The sequence below is a fragment of the Gymnoscopelus braueri genome (assembly GCF_963280865.1).
Source record: "Gymnoscopelus braueri genome assembly, chromosome: 16".
NCBI classification, from domain to species: domain Eukaryota; kingdom Metazoa; phylum Chordata; class Actinopteri; order Myctophiformes; family Myctophidae; genus Gymnoscopelus; species Gymnoscopelus braueri.
This window is the reverse complement of record NC_137616.1, coordinates 12,243,312-12,262,600: the sequence shown is the minus strand read 5'-3', so window position 1 is coordinate 12,262,600 and position 19,289 is coordinate 12,243,312. Positions and strand designations below refer to the sequence as shown.

The window sequence follows — 19,289 nt, the reverse complement described above, 5'->3', positions numbered from 1 at the left end:
CATCTCAAAAATATTTAGTTCCTGGGACCCCCAGAAGCAAAGATTTGAGTTACAAATGTTGTTCACACATTGTTCACGATAAAAAAAACAAATAGCAGATCGACAAGCTCATAGCGTGTCACTCGGTGCCGCACTATGAGCTTGTATATCTGCTATTTTTGAATAGCCAAAGTATAAAATAATGGTTATAGCTAAAATCTAAAATGACACAGATGCATCCCCGTATTGAATTAAGTGTCTTGCTCAGGGTCCTGGACACTTCGTCACACAGACTGGGCGGGCTGGGGAGGTGAACCGGTGACCTTATGACAAAGGCCACCTCATATTTAGGGGATGCCTCAATCTAATACACTACTGTCCCCCCCCCCACCACCCCCCACACCCATAGGTGTATTGATCGATGCCATGAGGAAAGGCTACTGGATAATCCTGGACGAGTTGAACCTGGCTCCCACCGACGTGCTGGAGGCTCTCAACAGACTGCTGGACGACAACAGGGAGCTGTTTGTGGCCGAGACGCAGGAGGTGATCAAGGCTCATCCCCGGTTCATGCTGTTCGCCACCCAGAATCCCCCAGGCCTCTACGGAGGCAGAAAGGTACGGAGGTCACTCGGCACGAGATGGGGTTGTTGTAAGATTCCCTGTCTCATCCATCTCTCTTTATGTTCTTTGCTGTCTTTGCCTCTTTTCTCTCTCTCTCTCTCTCTGAAGGTCAATGCATGCTTTGGTTTGCACGACAGGTGTTGATCGATACATAGCATTGACTAAAGGGATTTTTTTTTAAAATAGATTTTTGACATTTTATGACAAAACAAAGGACACAGATACAAATATAGACTCCACATACCTACATCGGACCTTAAAATAAAGAATTATTTATTTATCTACATTGTTTGGTGCTTGACAGTCTGTAGATGGGTGAATAACTACACCAAGAACAAAACAATAACAGTGTTAGTATCCACAACAACAACAACAATAGAAAAAAATAATACAAAATAGAAATAAACAAGGATTAATGATCTTATACATCAAGGTTAGCGGTATCGCACAAAAGTGATTTTTAAAAGGACCAAACAAATTGTAAAAAAAAAACACTACCTCCACTAAACTTGTTTTAACCCATTTTGGGCGGGAACCCCTATTTGTAACTGTACCTTTCAGGACGGGAACCCCTTTTGGGGTTCTTGTTGCTCTGTACAGAATATAGCAAAATATATATTTTTTTTTTTGGAATAATATTTGACGTTTTTCAGAAAACTTAGGTCAGGATTTAGAAGGTGTTTTTAGAATCGGCCTCAGTCAGGTCAAAATTGGTTAAATCATTTGGCAATGCTGTTGGCAAGTCGCAGAAAGCACGAATGCTCAAAACTCGGAACGTCGTGAGACACAATAGTCACGCAAAGCATGAATTGACCCTTGAGTCTCTTGAGCACGTTCTCCGTCTCTTCTCGCTCCACTATAAACTGATGGGACTGTCTTTCCATCCACGTTCCAGGTGCTCTCCAGGGCTTTCAGGAATCGCTTTGTGGAGCTGCACTTTGACGAGCTGCCCAGTGCAGAGCTGGAGACCATCCTGCACCAGAGATGCAGTCTGCCCCCTTCTTACTGCACCAAGCTGGTCAAGGTCATGTTGGACCTCCAGGTGGGTGACTGGAGACCATTTTTCATGTCACTGACCCCCAAAATGATATTGTATGATATGGATGTATCTGGCCGCAGACCCCCATCTGAAAAACATTGTACCAGGTACCCCCATAAGAGTGTTGTGTATTGTGTATTTTTTTTCTCCAAATGATCTACATTTTCAAAGACATTTTCAAGTTTTTTCAAATATATCAGGGAAGCGAGGGTAAATGGTTAATGTTGTCTCCTATTTTTATTAGTTATTGCATCATCCAGATCCATCCATGTAATACTTGTTCTTTCTTCTAGTCCTTACGCAGGGGATCGTCAGTGTTTGCTGGCAAACATGGCTTCATCACCCTTCGAGATCTGTTCCGCTGGGCCGACCGCTACAGGCTAGAAGAGCAGACAGACTCCTCTCGGGATTGGCTACAGCACTTAGTTGACGATGGTGAGGCTTGTTGGAACACAGGTTCTTTTTTTTCCATTTCCTGAAAAGTCACAGGTTTGGACATACAAGGACAGCGACAAAAAGAGTTATTGTTGTGTTGCTTCCATCAGGCTACATGCTGCTGGCCGGGCGTGTGAGGAAACCAGAGGAGGTGAACACCATTCAGTCCATCCTGGAGAAACACTTCAAGAGGACGGTCACCCCAGAAAACCTCTTCTCCCAGGCGCAGGTTACCAGCCAGTTCAGTGAGTACAACTATGACGATTATTCTATCCATTACTTTGTTGTATTTATCAAATAATCTCGAAGAGATTGCTTGGGTGGCGCAGTGGTAAAGTACCTGCCCAGTGCCCACCACCACCACAGAGTCTGGGGGTTTGAGTGCACCATGGTGCATCCGGCTTTGTCGAGCGTCTATATACAAACACAATTGGCCTATGTTCTGGGGAGGGAAGCCAAGCGGTAGGGCTGTCACGATTACAAATTTAAGTTGACGATTAATAACACTCAAATAATTGCAATTAACGATTTAATTGTGTGTTTGGCATTGGACGGTGGAACATATGAAGCCTTTTAGGCTTTGTAACCAAAAATTACATGGGGCAGATGTGACAAATAACTGAAATATACTACGAAATGATTGACATATTTAATCATTTTTATACATGTAAAAAAAATCAGAAATAGCAGATCTGCTATTTCTGCTTTTTTTAATGATTTGTAAATGTGTGAAAATCTTTAAACATGGAAACAATTATGCAAAAAAATATTGTTTTTGAAAAAGACGTTTCAGTCAGACCCAAAATCGATGACTGTGATCGATGACTATTGAAATTGATAATTTGATGAACTGTTGAACTATACCACTAACCAGAAAGGACCAGAGCAGAATGCAGAGCTGTGTTCACTTGACTCCATGACCCACACACTGACCCAGCTGATCTCAGCTTACACGCTTCATTAGCAGGTCAACTCATGAAACATGGGTCGGGAGACCCATAATTATTCGGTCACGCAACCATGTTCATGGGTAACTAGTAAATATGTTTTTCCACGCTTCCTATATTTGTAAAGACAATAAAACATTTTCAAATTATTTTAAAAATATATGTTTTTCAAAAGAATTTCAGAAAAAAAAAAAAAAAGAATTAAAGCTAAATGCTTAAATTGATAAGGGTCAAGCAGGTTGTTGAGCTGGTGGAGTGATGGTGGTTTCCTGTGTGGTGCAGGGTTATTTTTGTTGACAAAAAAAATGGCGACTGCCTTTTTTCACTGACGAAAACTAAATAAAAACAAAATAACAACTAAGCTATGGTGACTAAAACTATAACTAAATATGCTGACAATTTCGTCAACAAATAAAAACTAGACTAAAATGAGAGACTAGTGGAGAAGAGATTCAGTAGAACTAAGACAAGTAATTTTATGCTTGGTTGTGTGCAGGTGTCACACTCCGAAAATAGCCGATCTACAAGCTGCGACACCTTGTAGATCTGCTATTTTCGGCACACGGCTGAGTATAAATCAGGCATTTCGACGCCATCGCGGCCGGCCAAAATGCATTTTAGTCGACTAAATCAACTGTAGATTTTAGTCGACTAAAAGCTTATGGTATTTAGTCAACTAAAACATTTCAGATGGCTACAACTAAGTGGAATTTTATTCAAAAGACTATGACTAAAACTACATCACAATGTGCTGTCTAATTAAAGGAGAAATCCGGACATTTTAAGTGTTATCTTTGATGTGTCGATACTCACTCACCGAGGTATGAAGTGGCGTTGAGTTTTTCCAGCGATCCCCCTGTCTGTGAGTCTGGTCGACCCCCACCATTGGAATAGTGGGAGGCGCGTGGCTCAGTGAAAATCGCCTAATTCCACAGCTCCAAACTTCTTTTTTTTTCCACAAATCCTCCTCATGGTGTCTCCTGATACTTTCACATGCACTGTTTATCACTCACGAGCTGGCGTTCATGGTCAGCGACGTGAATGTTTTCCTCTCGCGTGAAATCTCGCGTCTCGCGAGATTTCCCGTCCTCGGCTCACTGCGCTCCTCGGGAAATCTCGCGAGACGCGAGATTTCACGCGAGAGGAAAACATTCACGTCGCTGACCATAAACGCCAGCTCGGATTTGTGGAAAAAAAAGAAGTTTGGAGCTGTGGAATTAGGCGATTTTCACTGAGCCACGCGCCTCCCACTATTCCAATGGTGGGGGTCGACCAGACTCACAGACAGGGGGATCGCTGGAAAAACTCAACGCCACTTCATACCTCGGTGAGTGAGTATCGACACATCAAAGATAACACTTAAAATGTCCGGATTTCTCCTTTAACCCTGGTGTGCAGGTCCCTTCATTGACAGCATCGCTGGCGTTCCTGAGGAGTTCCGTCACGTGGTGTGGACCGACGGCATGAGGAGACTGGCTGTTATGGTGGGACGGGCACTTCGCTTCGGAGAGTCTGTCCTGCTCGTAGGAGACACCGGGTAAGATTCAGGAACAACGTCGTACGGCAGTGATGCTCAACCTTTTTAATGTCAAGGACGTTACGAGTTTTCAGCCTCTCTTTGTTCTCTCGCCAGATGTGGTAAAACCACCATCTGCCAGCTGTTTGCTGCCCTGGCCGGACAGAAGTTCTTCTCTCTGAACTGTCACCTTCACATGGAGACGTCCGACTTCCTGGGAGGACTGCGTCCTGTCAGACATACCAACCAGGTACCCAACGTCACAAATGTTTTGTACTATTTACGGCATGGCCCAGTAGGAGGCGACGCAATCTACAGACCTGAGTCTGTCTGTGTGTGAGTGTGTCCGGGGCTAATCTCGTAAACCGCTCGAAATATCTTGTGCACGCTCTCAGCAGCCAGCTATGTTTTATGTTTATTTTTATTTTTATATAACTTTCATTTTATAATGGAAGTCAATGGTGGTCAGATCGGATTGAAACCTTGCCTAAATATTGAGTCATACAGTATGTCATAGATACATCGTAGGTGACTTTTAGTCTCGTTGAACATATGGTTTTTAATATATCATGCTTTTAAGTTGTATTTTTTTAATGTAGTTCGTGTTTTATAGTGACCTGGGTATCTCTGTATTGTGACAGTACAGTATGTTGTTTTTTAACCACTGCACAAACAAAGTTCCGAAAGGAAAATAAAGTAGGTTGAAGTTGAGTCAGGCACCCGGAACTAGTGGCAAGCAAACTGACACTGTGGGAGTCAACCCAGGGCAAAGCCAGGAAAGGCAAGAAGCACACCACCTACGTAGATACACTGCAGCGTGATGGCTTAGCTAACACTGTAGAGCTCAAGGCCCTGATGGTATAGGAGAGTGGGGTGGGCAGCGATTCGGGAGTCCCGAGTTGGTGTTGGCTACACCGCACTCTTCGCATCGCATCGATATTAAGGTTTTCATTCCAGCTTAGTTTATTTACTCCAGTGGATTCAAATTATTTATCTGTGAATGCAATTCCTCTCTCTGTAGAGCAGAAAACGAGTGAATTGTGGTGGGAAATTGAGTACCAGTGTTACAGAATGTAGAGTACGAGTTGTTGTGCAAACTGAGCCCGTTCCTGTGTGTGTGTGTGTGTGTGTGTGGATGCAGAGAGATGCTGAGGATGGCAGGCTGTTTGAGTGGCATGATGGTCCCCTGGTGCTGGCTATGAAGCAGGGAGGGGTCTTCCTTATGGACGAGATATCCCTGGCAGATGACTCTGTGCTTGAGAGACTAAACAGGTAGGTGAAACACACACCCTTTGTATTACTGTACTTTTGAGGACATCTTAGGACGGTTAAAGAATTAGTTTAATTCGGCACAAGCTCACACAACGCGTCGCGCTGTGGATAAGCTATTTTGGGTGAGGCGACAGCAGCGCACAAAATAAAAGTTTGATGCGAAATAATGGCGACGCATTCTCGTATCGTTCTGGTGTGTAATGACCTTAAATCTAATTCTTATAAGCGTAAAACAACAATTGATCTTCTGTGGACCAGGAAAATAGTCCTCACAATGTCTGTTTCTCAAATGTTACTATACTTGTGGGTACAACGCACACACACACACACACACACACACACACACACACACACACACACACACACACACACACACACACACACACTACAGAAAGACATGCATACATACAGTATATAAACAGATACATAACAGTGCACAAACACAGCAGACCAAAACCTGTGTTATAACCGTGGTGTATGTGTTCTCAGTGTTCTGGAGACAGAGAGGTCTCTCTGTCTGGCAGAGAAAGGCAGCGGTGACAGCGATGACGTGGAACTGATCACAGCGGCGAGCGGCTTTCGCCTCGTTGCCACCATGAATCCTGGCGGAGACTTTGGTAAAAAGGAGGTAAACAATAATGTCATCTTTTCGTGTTTTTCAGAAGCAGAGAATGGTGAAGTGATGGAAAGTGATTTTCCTCTGACCTTTTAAAGTGCCTTTATTTTCGAATTGGTCTTCAGAATTCACAGTTTTATGAATTGCAACCAGCCCGGGCCATTGTGATCTAGGGCTGCAACTATCTTTGCGAGTATTATTATTGTTAACTTTTTTGATTTATCGAATGACCGAAAAGCACTTTTTATATTTTTTTATCATATTTTTTCTTTTTTATATTTGACTACATTTATTGATCTGATTAACAACTTAAGCCCTATTTAAAACTTCACAAAAATGGATAAAATGGCAGATCTATTATGCTTATGAGCTTGTAGAGCAGCTATTTTCACAAATCTGTCTGTGTGACCTTATATTCACGGTGCGTGTTCATGAACTATTGTGCGTGTGTGTGTGTTCCTGGGACAGCTCTCCCCTGCGCTGAGGAACCGTTTCACAGAGATCTGGTGTCCCCAGAGCAACAGTCGCAGTGACCTGGTGCAGATCGTCCAGCACAACCTCCGCTCGGGCCTGTCGCTGGACGGTAAGTGATGGCAGTAAATTGTATCAGAAACCAGAAGTCTCCAGCCATGGTCCATACTATAGCGTTTGAGTTCTCCTTAAACACAAATGTATGATTTTTTTTCAACGTGAGAACGATTATCATACTAATACCTTTGTACTTTTACTCCAGTAAATTTTTAATTCCGGACTTTTACTTGTAACGGAGTACTTCTACATTGCAGTATTGATACTTTTACTTAAGTAAAACATTTGAGTACTTTTTCCACCACTGCAGGTGGAGACCTCGCCGAGCTGATGCTGGACTTCATCGACTGGCTGCAGCGGCAGGACTTTGGCCGCCGCTGCATCCTGAGCGTGCGGGACGTCCTGTCCTGGGTCTACTTCCTCAACGTGGTGTGCGAGCGCGACGAGGACGGCTTCATGACCATGGGCAACATGGAGGACGACGAGGAGGCGGAGTGGGACCTCAGGCTGGACACGGTCACTGCTTTCATCCACGCCGCCTGTCTGGTCTACATCGACGGCATCGGCGCAGGTGAGCCAGTGGGGTCGGATGCAAAAGGTTTATGAATAAACCATCAGCCATGCAAAATGGCCTCCGAGTGGTTCTGTGCCATTGTGTGAAATTAACCAATTAAACCATATTTACTGCATTGACCGGGGTCTCCCAGGGCTCCATTACTTGGCGCACTCCTTTTTTCCCCCTCTGCACCAAATCATTAAGCAGAAAATAGCCAATTGACAGGCTCCCAATGTGTTTTGATGCAATATGATCACATTGTGACGCATTGTGAGCATGTAGATCTGCTATTTTCGCTGAATGTTTGCCTATTATTATGCCGTGCCCAGAATAGGTAAATATGTGTTAATATCTGTTAAATATCTGTTTATTCGTTGCAAAATAAAGAAAGAAACACAAGCACGTTTTCCATTCAATATTATACTTGGACAATAGGCTATGATGTGATGGGACAAAAGGCTATGATGTGATGTGACTCTTTGTGTCTATTAAAGGGACTACGGTGTCCAGTGCAGACAATGCCCTGCAGGCTCGCAAGGACTGTCTGGATTTCCTGGAACTGAGGCTCAGCAAGATGACCAAACTGGACCAGGACATGAAGGACGCTCTGAGGGTCTATGACACCAGCATGCCCAGAGAGCCCCAGTGGGGGGACGATTTCTTCGGCATTGACCCCTTCTACATAGCTTTAGGTTTGGATTCTGGTATTGTCCTTTCTGAATACTAGCAGGGTTTGATTTAAAAAAGAAAAAACTGTCTTTTTTTTAACCACTTAAGCCCTGCAAGTTCACAATGCATCACGATGTGACTCGTTGTGAGCTTGTAGATATGCTATTTTAGCTCCTTTAATTAAAATAATAACTAGATGAACATAAAAATAGGGATGCCAGGTAATGTGGTTAACATACATGAATTAATGAATTAATGCTTTGGGGTCATCAAAAGCAGAGGCATGACCCCCCACAACCCCCATCAAATCGAACCCTGATTATAAGTGACTAAAATGACTGTGAACTCTTAAGGCAGGTACAGACTGCAGGACCTTAAAGTGTTCGGGGGTCATCTGATCGTTAAGCATAACACACTGCAGGAGTTTATTTCTTGAAATCGGCTGTCATAATATCGTTGTGGTCTCAACAGGATTGACCCCCGACAAGGGCTGACACACTGTAGGATAGTTCACTAGGATGCTATCTCCAGAGTCAGACCCAATACATACATTTGAGTTTATTCCAATTCATTTTAATCGACGTATCCCGTGATATGCCTCTCTCCCTCCCTCTCCCTCTCTCGCTCTTTCTCTCTCTCTCTCTCTCTCTCTCTCTCTCGCACGTCAAGTGCGCAGAAGCGGTCAGTGACAGCGTTGCCATGTCTGCTTATTATAAGCGACTTTGGGCTTGTTTTTCTGTAGAGTTGCTTGTAAATATTAGTTGTTGCGGGGTGCATTTTTTGGGCTTATTTGTGTAGTTGCTTATTTGGCCTTGTTTTCTAATGTTGTTTAAACCAGTGGTTTAAACAACACATAATATGTATTTGTCCGCAGACCCCCCTTCTGTAAATATGTTGTGCCATTATAGACCCCCATACAAGATTTGTGTGGATTTGGAAAATATTCCACAATTTTCTCAAGATTTTTCTTTGAAAATAGCTGCGACGCGTTGTGAGCTTGTAGATCGGCTATTTTCAAATATCCAATGTATTTGTAAATAGGTTTAAAGTGCTCAAGTGGCCTTTTCTTGGGCTTGTTTTCATAGACCTGGTTGCTTATTTCTCTCGCAACATCTGGCAACGCTGTTCAGACAGCGTGCACATGCTGCATACACACACACACACACACACACACACACACACACACACACACACAGAGCTCGCTCTATGTCTCTGTCTATGTCTCTGTCTATGTCTCTCTCTCTCTCTCTCTCTCTCTCTCTCTCTCTCTCTCTCTCTCTCTCTCTGTACAATTCCTCTAAAATAAACAGCCCACCAGGCTCGCTCACTCTCTCACTTTGTTTTATAATGTTAACTTAATACAGGACTGGACGATAATATTGCGGTAGGGACTGTTTGTTGTGGTCAGATCCAGCGACGCCCCCCTAGCCACGGTGGCTGTAATGTGCTCTCATTGGCTGTGGCGCTGATCTCCTCGCAGACCCCTTTCATACTGTATGATACTGTGAGATGTCTAGTCGGCGACATAGCTGAATATCTAACATGGTAGTTATCTGAAAATGGTCGGAAAGCCGTCGCAGAGCGGATTATCGCGCCCATATCGTCTCGCGGTGCCTTTCACACACAGCGAGCATTATCTCGCAGATCAAAGGCCGATCTGCGTCAGATCGGGAGGTTTTGTCGGCGAGCGCCAAAAAAGGTCGGCGACAGCAATATCGGACCCAATCTCCTGCAGTGTGTACGGGCCCTTAACCCATTCAATCCGAGAACGCATCTCTGTCATTTTAAGATTTCTTTGGCTATTAAAAAATAGCAGATATACAAGCTTTGAATATACATATTTTTTTAAGCGAAATGTTCTAAAATATTTTGTTCCAGGGACCTCCAGAAGCAAAGATTTGAGTAACAAATATATATATATTCAAAGATTTGCAGAAACATTCAAGATTTTTCAAAAATAGCAGATCTATAAGCTCATAGCGCGGCGCCGCACTATGAGCTTGTATATCTGCTATTTTTAAATAGCCTAAGTATAAAATAGTGGTTATAGGTCAAATCTAAAAATGACACGGATGCGTTCCCAGGATTGAATGGTTTAACAGGCTCTCAGACCAAAATACCCTGACAAATTGCTCTGTGCATGCGGTTCAAATGAAATCTTTTAATTGCTGATTTCCAGGACCTGTGAGTGACAGTCGGCGTGTGTCCGACTACGCCATGGCGGCGGGCACCACCGCGGTGAACGCCCAGAGGCTGCTCCGTGCGCTGAAGCTGCAGAGGCCCGTCCTGCTGGAGGGCTCTCCTGGGGTGGGCAAGACCAGCCTGGTGGCAGCCTTGGCCAAGTCCTCTGGGAACCACCTCGTCCGAATCAACCTCTCGGAACAAACGGTAATGAGTCATCATATGAGTATTTCTGTCAATTGTAGGGCTGTATTATGATTTGTTGCGATACTGTGAGCGAGGTGATATATTGTGATTTTTTTTATTTTTATGAAATCTTATTTTTGGGAAACTTTGTCATAGTATAAAGAACACGCCACCATTATGCACAAAATCAGAGTGAAAACTGTTTAGTTTTCATGCAATCAGAACAGTGTGATCTACATGTATTTATTTACCTTACACACATACAGACACATTTCCTTAGCTATTATTCAAGCAATTACTTTTTTGATTCATTGAGTAATCAACAAGCATGTTTTTTATATTATCATAGTTTTATGTGTTGTTTTATACTTAAAAATAGTGAACTCATCGCATCCCGATCTGTTGTGTGAGCTTGTAGATCTGCTATTTTCACTATTTTATGCTAACTATTCTATAATGCCATGCCCAAAATAGGGATTGATTATTAATCCATTATTGGGATAAATTATATATATTTTTTTATATTTATAATATATTATATATATATATATTTTTTTTTATAATAGATTTAATGTATTAGTTGGCTGAACAGTTACACTCCTACCACTGACATCATTGTCTCCATGGCAGGATGTGACCGACCTGTTTGGAACAGACCTGCCAGTGGAGGGAGGGAAGGGAGGAGAGTTTGCGTGGCGTGACGGCCCTCTGCTGGCTGCACTGAAGGCTGGGCACTGGATTGTACTGGATGAGGTATGGACCCCCTCCTCCCTGCTTAATCCAAGCAGGGCTTTGTCTGATAAATAATTTGAACAATGTTCCCACCTCCCTTAGCGTTTTAATTTACAAGAACAGCAGGTAAGCTGATAGGAACACAGTATGAGGTTTAACACAAATATGCCATTTATGCCTTAAGCCCTTAAGAAGACATCTTAAAACATCGGGAGGTCTACAATATGCTTTAGCCTAGTTGAGCGATTTATAATAAATATGCAATGTACATATTCTTCATATTAGGAGCACTTGAACCCCCTAAAAAGAGTGATAATTTAAAATAAGCAGTGGTGGAAAAAGTAATAAAATGTTTTACTTAAGTAAAAGTACCAATACTGCAATGTAGAAATACCCTGTTACAAGGAATAGTCCGTAATTTAAGTATTGTTATGAAAATGTAAGTACTCGTTATGCAGAAGGTCCCATTTCACACGTTTTCAAATGTATAAAATGTATACGTATATATTTCTTTAAAAATAGCAGATCTACTAGCTCACAACGCGTCGCTTCGCAACGCGTTGTGAGTTTGTAGATCGGTTATTTTCAAATTGGCAAAGTTTAAATAGGGCTGAAGTGGTTTCGTAATAATAGTCAAAGTAACTAGTAACTAAAGTTTTCAAATAATTGTTGTGGAGTAAAAGTACAATATTTGCCTCTGAGATGTTGTGGAGTAGCAGTAAAACTATTGCAAATTGGAAATACTCCAGTAAAGTAAAAGTACCCCAAAATTGTACTGAAGTACAGTACTTGAGTACTTAGTTACTTTCCACCACTGAAAATTAGGTATTATGACACCAGGCGGGTAACAAAGCAACTGTTTCCCCCTGGCACCTATAGCTGAACCTGGCCTCCCAGTCTGTGCTGGAGGGCCTGAATGCCTGCTTCGACCACCGAGCTGAGATCTACATTCCGGAGCTGGGCATGAGCTTCCAGGTGCAGCACGAGAAGACCAAGATCTTTGGCTGCCAGAACCCCTTCACACAGGGAGGCGGGCGCAAGGGACTTCCTAAATCCTTCCTGAACAGATTCACTCAGGTATACTGTATGTCAGGAGGTCTGGGACCCCTAGGGGGTCCTCAGAGTTACTACAGGGGGTCTGCCAAATATTTGTGTGATATGATTTGATTTTTTTACATTTACCACTTGAACCCTAGCATCCCTATTCTGAGGCTATTCTGAGGCTATTCTGAGCTCACAACGCCTCGCGCTGCGATGCGTTGTGAGCTTGTAGATCGGCTATTTTTGGCAAAGAGGTGTAGAGGGAAAAAGAGCAGATCAAGTAAAAGAAAAAGTTTAATCTGAGACACAATTGTATACAATATAGAGGGGGTCCCTGCTTCATCTGTCTCTCAGCTAGGAGGTCCTTGGCCTGAAAACGTTGAAGACCCCTGCTGTATGCCATTCAGCCTCTAGTATGTCATTGTGCTTCTGTATATTTATTTTCGTATTTATAATTCGGCCTTTCTGTCTTTTTTATATAAGAAATATGTGTTTCTCAACAAAAAAAATGTTTCTGTTCATTTACTCTCTCACCCTTATTTCAGTTTTTGTTTTGCATTAATGTAATTCATTTCCTATTTGTGAAATCCAAATCCAGATGTATGTGGACCAACTCACCAGCAAAGACATGGAATTCATCGGAGACTCCATTTTCCCCAACATCGATAATAAAATCATCTGCAAAATGGTGGAGTTCAACAACAGGGTAGGTTTGACATAATTATGCCACAGCGTGACTCCATGCTGGGGGGACACTGTTTATGTGGAATTGGGGACTGATCATGTGGTGCCAACCAAGGCCAATGCCCACTGGCATGCCCAGCAGTGGCCAATGTTCCCCACAGCTGGATAAAGAGACCGTGAAGACATTATTTGCTAGGTCGTTAATTCAATGTCACATTGATTACACTTGCACTGTGTCAGGTTCAGTGGAAGCGCACAAGACAAGCTCCAATGAGGGTAGTTCCTCTAAACCACATGGTCCCTAGCGTCCCTATTCTGGGTATGTCATAAAACGTGAACATCGTGGGCACACCTGTATTTGTGCTATGACTACTGGTGTGCCTTGAGATTAGACTTGCCCATTGGTGTGCCTTGAGCACAAAAAGTTTGTGAAACGGTGACCAGACACCTTCCACTCAGACACATACCTTTTTAAGGTACGGTTAGAGATCAGAGGAAATAATTTATTTAGCCACTTATTTAGCTCTACTTATAATTATGCTTTTAGATCATGGAAAGATTACAATTCACAGAACATTATTTGAGGGCCCACCATTACTTATATATAATGTGTGAGTCAGCTTCACCTAGCGTGTGACACTTCCTCAGTATCCCCAGACACTGTCTGAATAAATTACATTTAACTCACTAAATCACACAAATTAAGGTCTGAATAAGTATGGAAATGTAAAATGCGTTGGAAGTCTGTTCTCTTGGTGGGAACTATTTGGAATCAGTGATGTTGCGATCTTTGCCACATCAAAAACTAACTGTAAGATGCGTAAAAATGTTTTCAGTGTTTTCTCTGCTGTAAAGGCTGATTTATATTTAGACTTATACTTAACAAAAATAGCCGATCCACTTAGATTTTATTAAGTTTTCAAGAACAAAACACATAAAACAAAAGACAAACAATAGACATCACATATGTTGCCAAACATCATCTTATATAATAATAAAATAAAATAGAAGGAGGGCACAGGTGCTGTTCAATGTTAATAAACGATAGTACATGAAAACTGTAAAAAAAAAAATCAAAAGGTTTTAGCTCGTTCAATTCTTACAACCATTTTCATTTATATCATCTCACACATAGTACCTTCTCCCTCGATCGTCAGAAAAAAACCAAAAACCATATATACACAAGCTCACAACTTTTATTATTATTTTTTGCCGAAAGATACCCCAAGCATAAACTCAGGCATAACTATTGTGTTCCCGTCTACCTCCATCAGCTCGTTCAGGAGGTGTCTACGGAGAGGAAATGGGGTCAGAGAGGAGGTCCCTGGGAGTTCAACCTGCGCGACATGTTCCGCTGGTGTCAGCTGATGCAGGCCGACCAATCGCCAGGGTTCTTCAACCCGGGGCAGCACGTGGGCCTGGTGTACGCAGACAGGATGAGGACCGAGGCGGACAAAGCTCAGGTACAATGATTTATGACAAACTCTTTGAATTCTATTGAAGTCACAGGTCGCAGCAGAGGGTTGGGTCACCTGTTCATTAACCCATTAACACATTGACCGCCAGAGGTTAATCTCATAATGTACTCACCAGTGCCAACGTTTTATTGTTGTTTTTAGTTTTTTTCACGTCGCCATAGATCTTGTTAAAATCCTTAAGATTGAGCCGTACACGGTCTGTTTACATCGGCGACATCTCCCTGCGTGTACCAGTCCAAACCACGTGTCAAACGGAGCCGCCATGTTTGAGTTCTGACCGTTTATGTTAACATGGGAAATGCGAGGATGAAAAACTACATAGGTTTACAGGGCTTTTTGTGTACGACTTAGAATGGAGGCAGACGGGAAACAAAAAACGGGATCGCACTTCCGGTCGACTTCGGGTGGTGTTACACTGAAAATGGTCCCCCTAGAAAATTGAAAAAAAAAAAAGAATAAAAAAAAAAGGAAAAAGCACCACAGCCCGTAGGCTACGGGATCGGCGCTTAACCGTTGGATTTAACGGCCCGTAGAACTACGGGCCCGGCGGTCAATGTGTTAAGAACTGAGGTCGATTCTAAAATTCCTAAAAAAAAGTTTTTTGAAAACATTAAATAAAATAAAATTATACAAAATAAAAATATATTTCAAAATATTTTGTTCCAGGGACCCCCAGATGCAATGATTTGAGTTACATATGTTAGCTTTAAATATATATATATTCAAAGATTTTCAAAAATAGCAGATCTACAAGCTCATAGCCTGGCACTGAGTGACGCGCTATGAGCTATTTTTGAATAGCCAAAGAAATCTAAAATGACACTTTCCCGGTCTAAATGGGTTAAACATAAGCAATGAGACTAAGCTATAATCAATAAGCCATCATCCATACAGCCTGGATTGTTTTGGTCAAAATAACCTGTGTACCCAAAGAATAACCAATGATTAATTAGGGATAGATCTTACTTTTCAGGATTCAAATTCAAAAATAGCAGATCTACAAGCTCAAAACGTGTCGCGTCGCGCTGCTTTTACATCTGCTTCTTTTGATACTTTAGTGTGACGCTGTGGTTTGATCAAGAAGGGCATTTATTTACGAAAAAAACACAACAAAGTTAGAATATGGTGATGAGAGGTTTCTGCCCGACATGCATTAAAAGCAACGATATTCATTAAAACGTGTTAAAAACCTCTTCTTTCCCTCCCAGGTGTTGTCTGTGTTCAAGAAGATCTTTGGAGAGGACTCTGAACCCTACACAGGCTCCAGACAGTTCCACATCACGCCCCTCAATCTGCAGGTCTGTCACCGTCCTCAAACTTCCCTAAAGGGGCACGTGTTTTCACTGTACTGTCCCAGTTTAACACCCGTTTACACTGAAGGCATTTCGGTGATGCCCTCAGCCATTACATATCTCTTATCAAAAGATATGCATGCATTTGTGTCTTTAAATAGATGTAAGGAGCAAAATTAAGCGACTTGTGTATCATGAATGAAAGATTTTTCCTTCTACATGCGCTTTTGTACATATTAATCGCTAGATATTAAGTCATCTTTATACTGTATTCATATTGTTACCCTTTTTGTTACTAGTGTAAAGCCTGGGATTTGAACCACTAAGCCAAAGGGAATTCTCTATAGCTTGGGGGAGATTTTCAGGCCATCAGGCTGAGATTGTGAGCCACTCTGCTACACTCACCCCCCTTTTGACCTCCTCCCACGGGGGAAACCCGATCCGGGTCACGGCACCATTGTAACTCCCGGGATTCGAACCCGGGTCTCCCGCGCGGAAGGCCAACATCTTAACCATTAAGCCGTAGGGAATTCCCTTTTAGCTTGGGGGAGATATTACACTTTCAGGCCATCAGGCTGAGGTTGTGAGCCACTCTACTACACCAGTAGTACTGCTGCCATGTACTTGTGCTGCTTATGACAACTGATTTTCCCTTGCCGTTAATATTGTTGTTAATCTCGTTTGCCCCTTGCAGGTGGGTTTCTCAGTCCTCCAACGCAGCGGCGGAGCCCCCGTGGCCCTGGACCCTCCCCTGTCCATCACGCACCAGGCCCTCCATCCCCTGGAGTCCCTGATGAAGTGCGTGGAGATGGGCTGGATGTCCATCCTGGTGGGCCCCACGGCCAGCGGCAAGACCAGCCTGGTCAGGCTTCTGGCTCTGCTGACGGGCCACCGTCTGAGGGTCATGGCCATGAACAGTGCCATGGACACCACCGAGCTGCTGGGTGGTTTTGAACAGGTATTGTACATACTGTAAAAAAAAGTACCGGTATTATTAACTCATTCACTGGCAAGAGTTTTTCTGAACATTTTTACTAAACTTTCAAGAGCCACAGAATATTTCGCTCCTGGACGATCGATGTCGCAAAAGACGGAGGAGTGTCTCTGCTTCCATCGGGGGGAAAAAGCGTGTCACCGTGACCCTCCGTTCTTTAGTTATTGGCTGTTGAATATAGCTTGTTCTCGTAGTAAGTAATCAAGAAATCCAACATTAGATCGGACGAGGCTGGGGTTGTTGTGATCACGTTATTTCCGGGTATACTCTTCTCGGGAAGTCATAGAATCACGACGAGCACCATCTAGCATAAACACTGAAAACACTGTTTTGACGTGTTACACATCATTGGCACTCTGGGCCTTGGAATCTTTTTTCGTGTTACACGTCATTGGCACTGAATGAGTTAATATCAATAGACAGTAGGCCTGTCCCCGACTAAGGATTTGTTTAGTCGACTCTAATTGGCGACTAATTGCCAATAGTCGACTGGCAGTCGACTAATAAAAAAATAAAAAAATAAAAAATAAAACCTTTTTTTTTTTTTTTTTTTTTTTTTTTTTGCCAAAATACATTTTATTTCAAAGGGCCAAGTCTACACAGTTTGTTTTGTCTCCAGCAGAGTTTCTAGTGTCTCTATCTCTCTCTGGAAGAGGTTGCACATGAACTCTGCAGCCGCACTGAGGCACTCCAACACAAACAATACCAATACAAAGACGAGGAATAAGAAGACTGAAGTGGAAGTTACGTGTGGTTGCAGGTGTAGACTTGGCCAAAAAAAATTTAAAACATTTTTGGCCCTTAACACATTAACCGCCAAGAACGTAGTCCTACGGGCCGTTAAATCCAACTGTTAAGCGCCGAGACCGTAGCCCTACGGGCTGTGGTGCTTTTTCCTTTTTTTCGTTTTTTTTTTTTTTCAATTTTCCAGGGGGACCATTTTCAGTGTAACACCACCCGAAATCGACCGGAAGTGCGATCACGTTTTTTGTTTCCCGTCTGCCTTCATTCTAAGTCGTACACAAAAAGCCATGTAAAACCTGTAATGGGACATGTAGTTTTTCATCCTCGCATTTCCCATGTTAACATAAACGATCAGAACTCAAACATGGCGGCTCCGTTTGACACGCGGTCTCGACGAGTAGACACCAGGACATGTGCCCGTTGTTTACAAACATTGGATCGGGCAATCTAAAGGATTTTAACGGGGCCTATGGCGACCTGAAAAAAACAAAAAACAACAATAAAACCTTGGCACTGGTGAGTACATTATGAGATTAGCCCTTGGCGGTGGATGTGTTTTTTCGACTAGTCGACTAAGTCGACTAGTCGACTTAGTCGAGGTCAGGCCTAATAGACAGGGACTCATTTTTGCAAACCTCAGTGTGTTCATAATGACTCTGGAATCTCTCCCCAGGTGGACATCATGCGACCCTGGCAGCAGGTGCTGGAGAGCGTCATCTACATAGTGGCCATGGTGACGCGGCGCGGCCTGATGTCGCTGGACGGCGGCATCCAGGACACGGAGTTCCTGCTGAAGACCTGGGGCCTGTTCTGCCGCTGGCTGAAGGGGCAGGAGAGGACGGGCGCCACGGTCAACTCCGAGGCCCTCAACAAGGTGGAGGTCATCATCCTGCTGCTGCAGAAACTCAACACCAAGCTGAAGGTGTTCACAGGTGAGGAGGAGGACTCTCAACTCGTACACCTACTAGTCCATGTCACATTTCATGTTTGATCTGAGAGACATCGTCCCACTACTAAAAGCAGGGTTGGATTTGCTGGACCGACGGTGGGAAAATCCATGCCTTTGCTTTTGCTATCCCCACTCTGGTCATACATTGTTGCGGTCGGTGGGATTTAAATGTTTTATCCCTGCTTCTGATCAAAACAAAGCCAAGACGTGCACATCCACACCCAAGCTCATATTTCAATGTCTGTTCATCATTTAATTCTTGTTCTTCAGTAGGGATGGGACGATATGAAAATTGTGACCAAAATAATTGCGATTTACGATATTATTGTGATAATCAAAATATGCTTAAAACCCTTAAAATGCCACTTTTGTTAACCAGTTGAACCCCAGCATCCATAGTCTGGGGTGGAACATTTGCCAAAAATAGCCGATCTACAAGCGCTGTGAGCTTGTAGATCGGCTATTTTTGGCAAAGAGATTTAGATAGTGAAAAAAAGACTGTATGATCCCAGTGTATGATGGAGGACAATTTCACGATAAATTAAAATCTCTGCTATACGCTATCCCTATTCTTCAGACATGTCCAAGCTGCAGATGGACTTCACTCTGCTCAAGGAGCGTCTGGCCCAGCTGGAGGACGGCTGGACCAACGGAGGCTTCGAGTGGCTGGACGGCATGCTGGTCCAAGCCCTGCAGGCCGGAGACTGGCTGCTCATGGACAACGTTAACTTCTGCAGGTGAGGAAATGCAATCTTTTGGTTAGATCAGTGGTTCTCAAACTTCTTCAAATTCCAAATTAATATGTATTTGGCTGCTGACTCCCCATC

At 43.1% G+C, this 19,289-nt stretch overlaps 1 protein-coding gene across 5 annotated transcripts in view; it reads left to right on the top strand.

Moving 5' to 3' along the window:
• The window catches only part of mdn1 (midasin AAA ATPase 1), a 108,853-nt gene that overhangs the window by 23,502 nt on the left and 66,062 nt on the right, over positions 1–19,289 (top strand). For all 5 annotated transcript variants that reach the window (XM_080452548.1, XM_080452547.1, XM_080452545.1 and 2 more), the window contains exons 25-44: positions 389–597; positions 1,499–1,645; positions 1,936–2,077; positions 2,188–2,322; positions 4,423–4,561; positions 4,658–4,790; positions 5,682–5,812; positions 6,302–6,440; positions 6,897–7,011; positions 7,267–7,527; positions 8,007–8,204; positions 10,361–10,569; positions 11,179–11,301; positions 12,160–12,357; positions 12,920–13,027; positions 14,280–14,468; positions 15,692–15,781; positions 16,470–16,733; positions 18,187–18,445; positions 19,040–19,199. In XM_080452548.1, the coding sequence (XP_080308674.1) occupies positions 389–597; positions 1,499–1,645; positions 1,936–2,077; positions 2,188–2,322; positions 4,423–4,561; positions 4,658–4,790; positions 5,682–5,812; positions 6,302–6,440; positions 6,897–7,011; positions 7,267–7,527; positions 8,007–8,204; positions 10,361–10,569; positions 11,179–11,301; positions 12,160–12,357; positions 12,920–13,027; positions 14,280–14,468; positions 15,692–15,781; positions 16,470–16,733; positions 18,187–18,445; positions 19,040–19,199 (3,349 nt within the window). The remainder of the gene's footprint in view (positions 1–388; positions 598–1,498; positions 1,646–1,935; positions 2,078–2,187; positions 2,323–4,422; positions 4,562–4,657; positions 4,791–5,681; positions 5,813–6,301; positions 6,441–6,896; positions 7,012–7,266; positions 7,528–8,006; positions 8,205–10,360; positions 10,570–11,178; positions 11,302–12,159; positions 12,358–12,919; positions 13,028–14,279; positions 14,469–15,691; positions 15,782–16,469; positions 16,734–18,186; positions 18,446–19,039; positions 19,200–19,289) is intronic.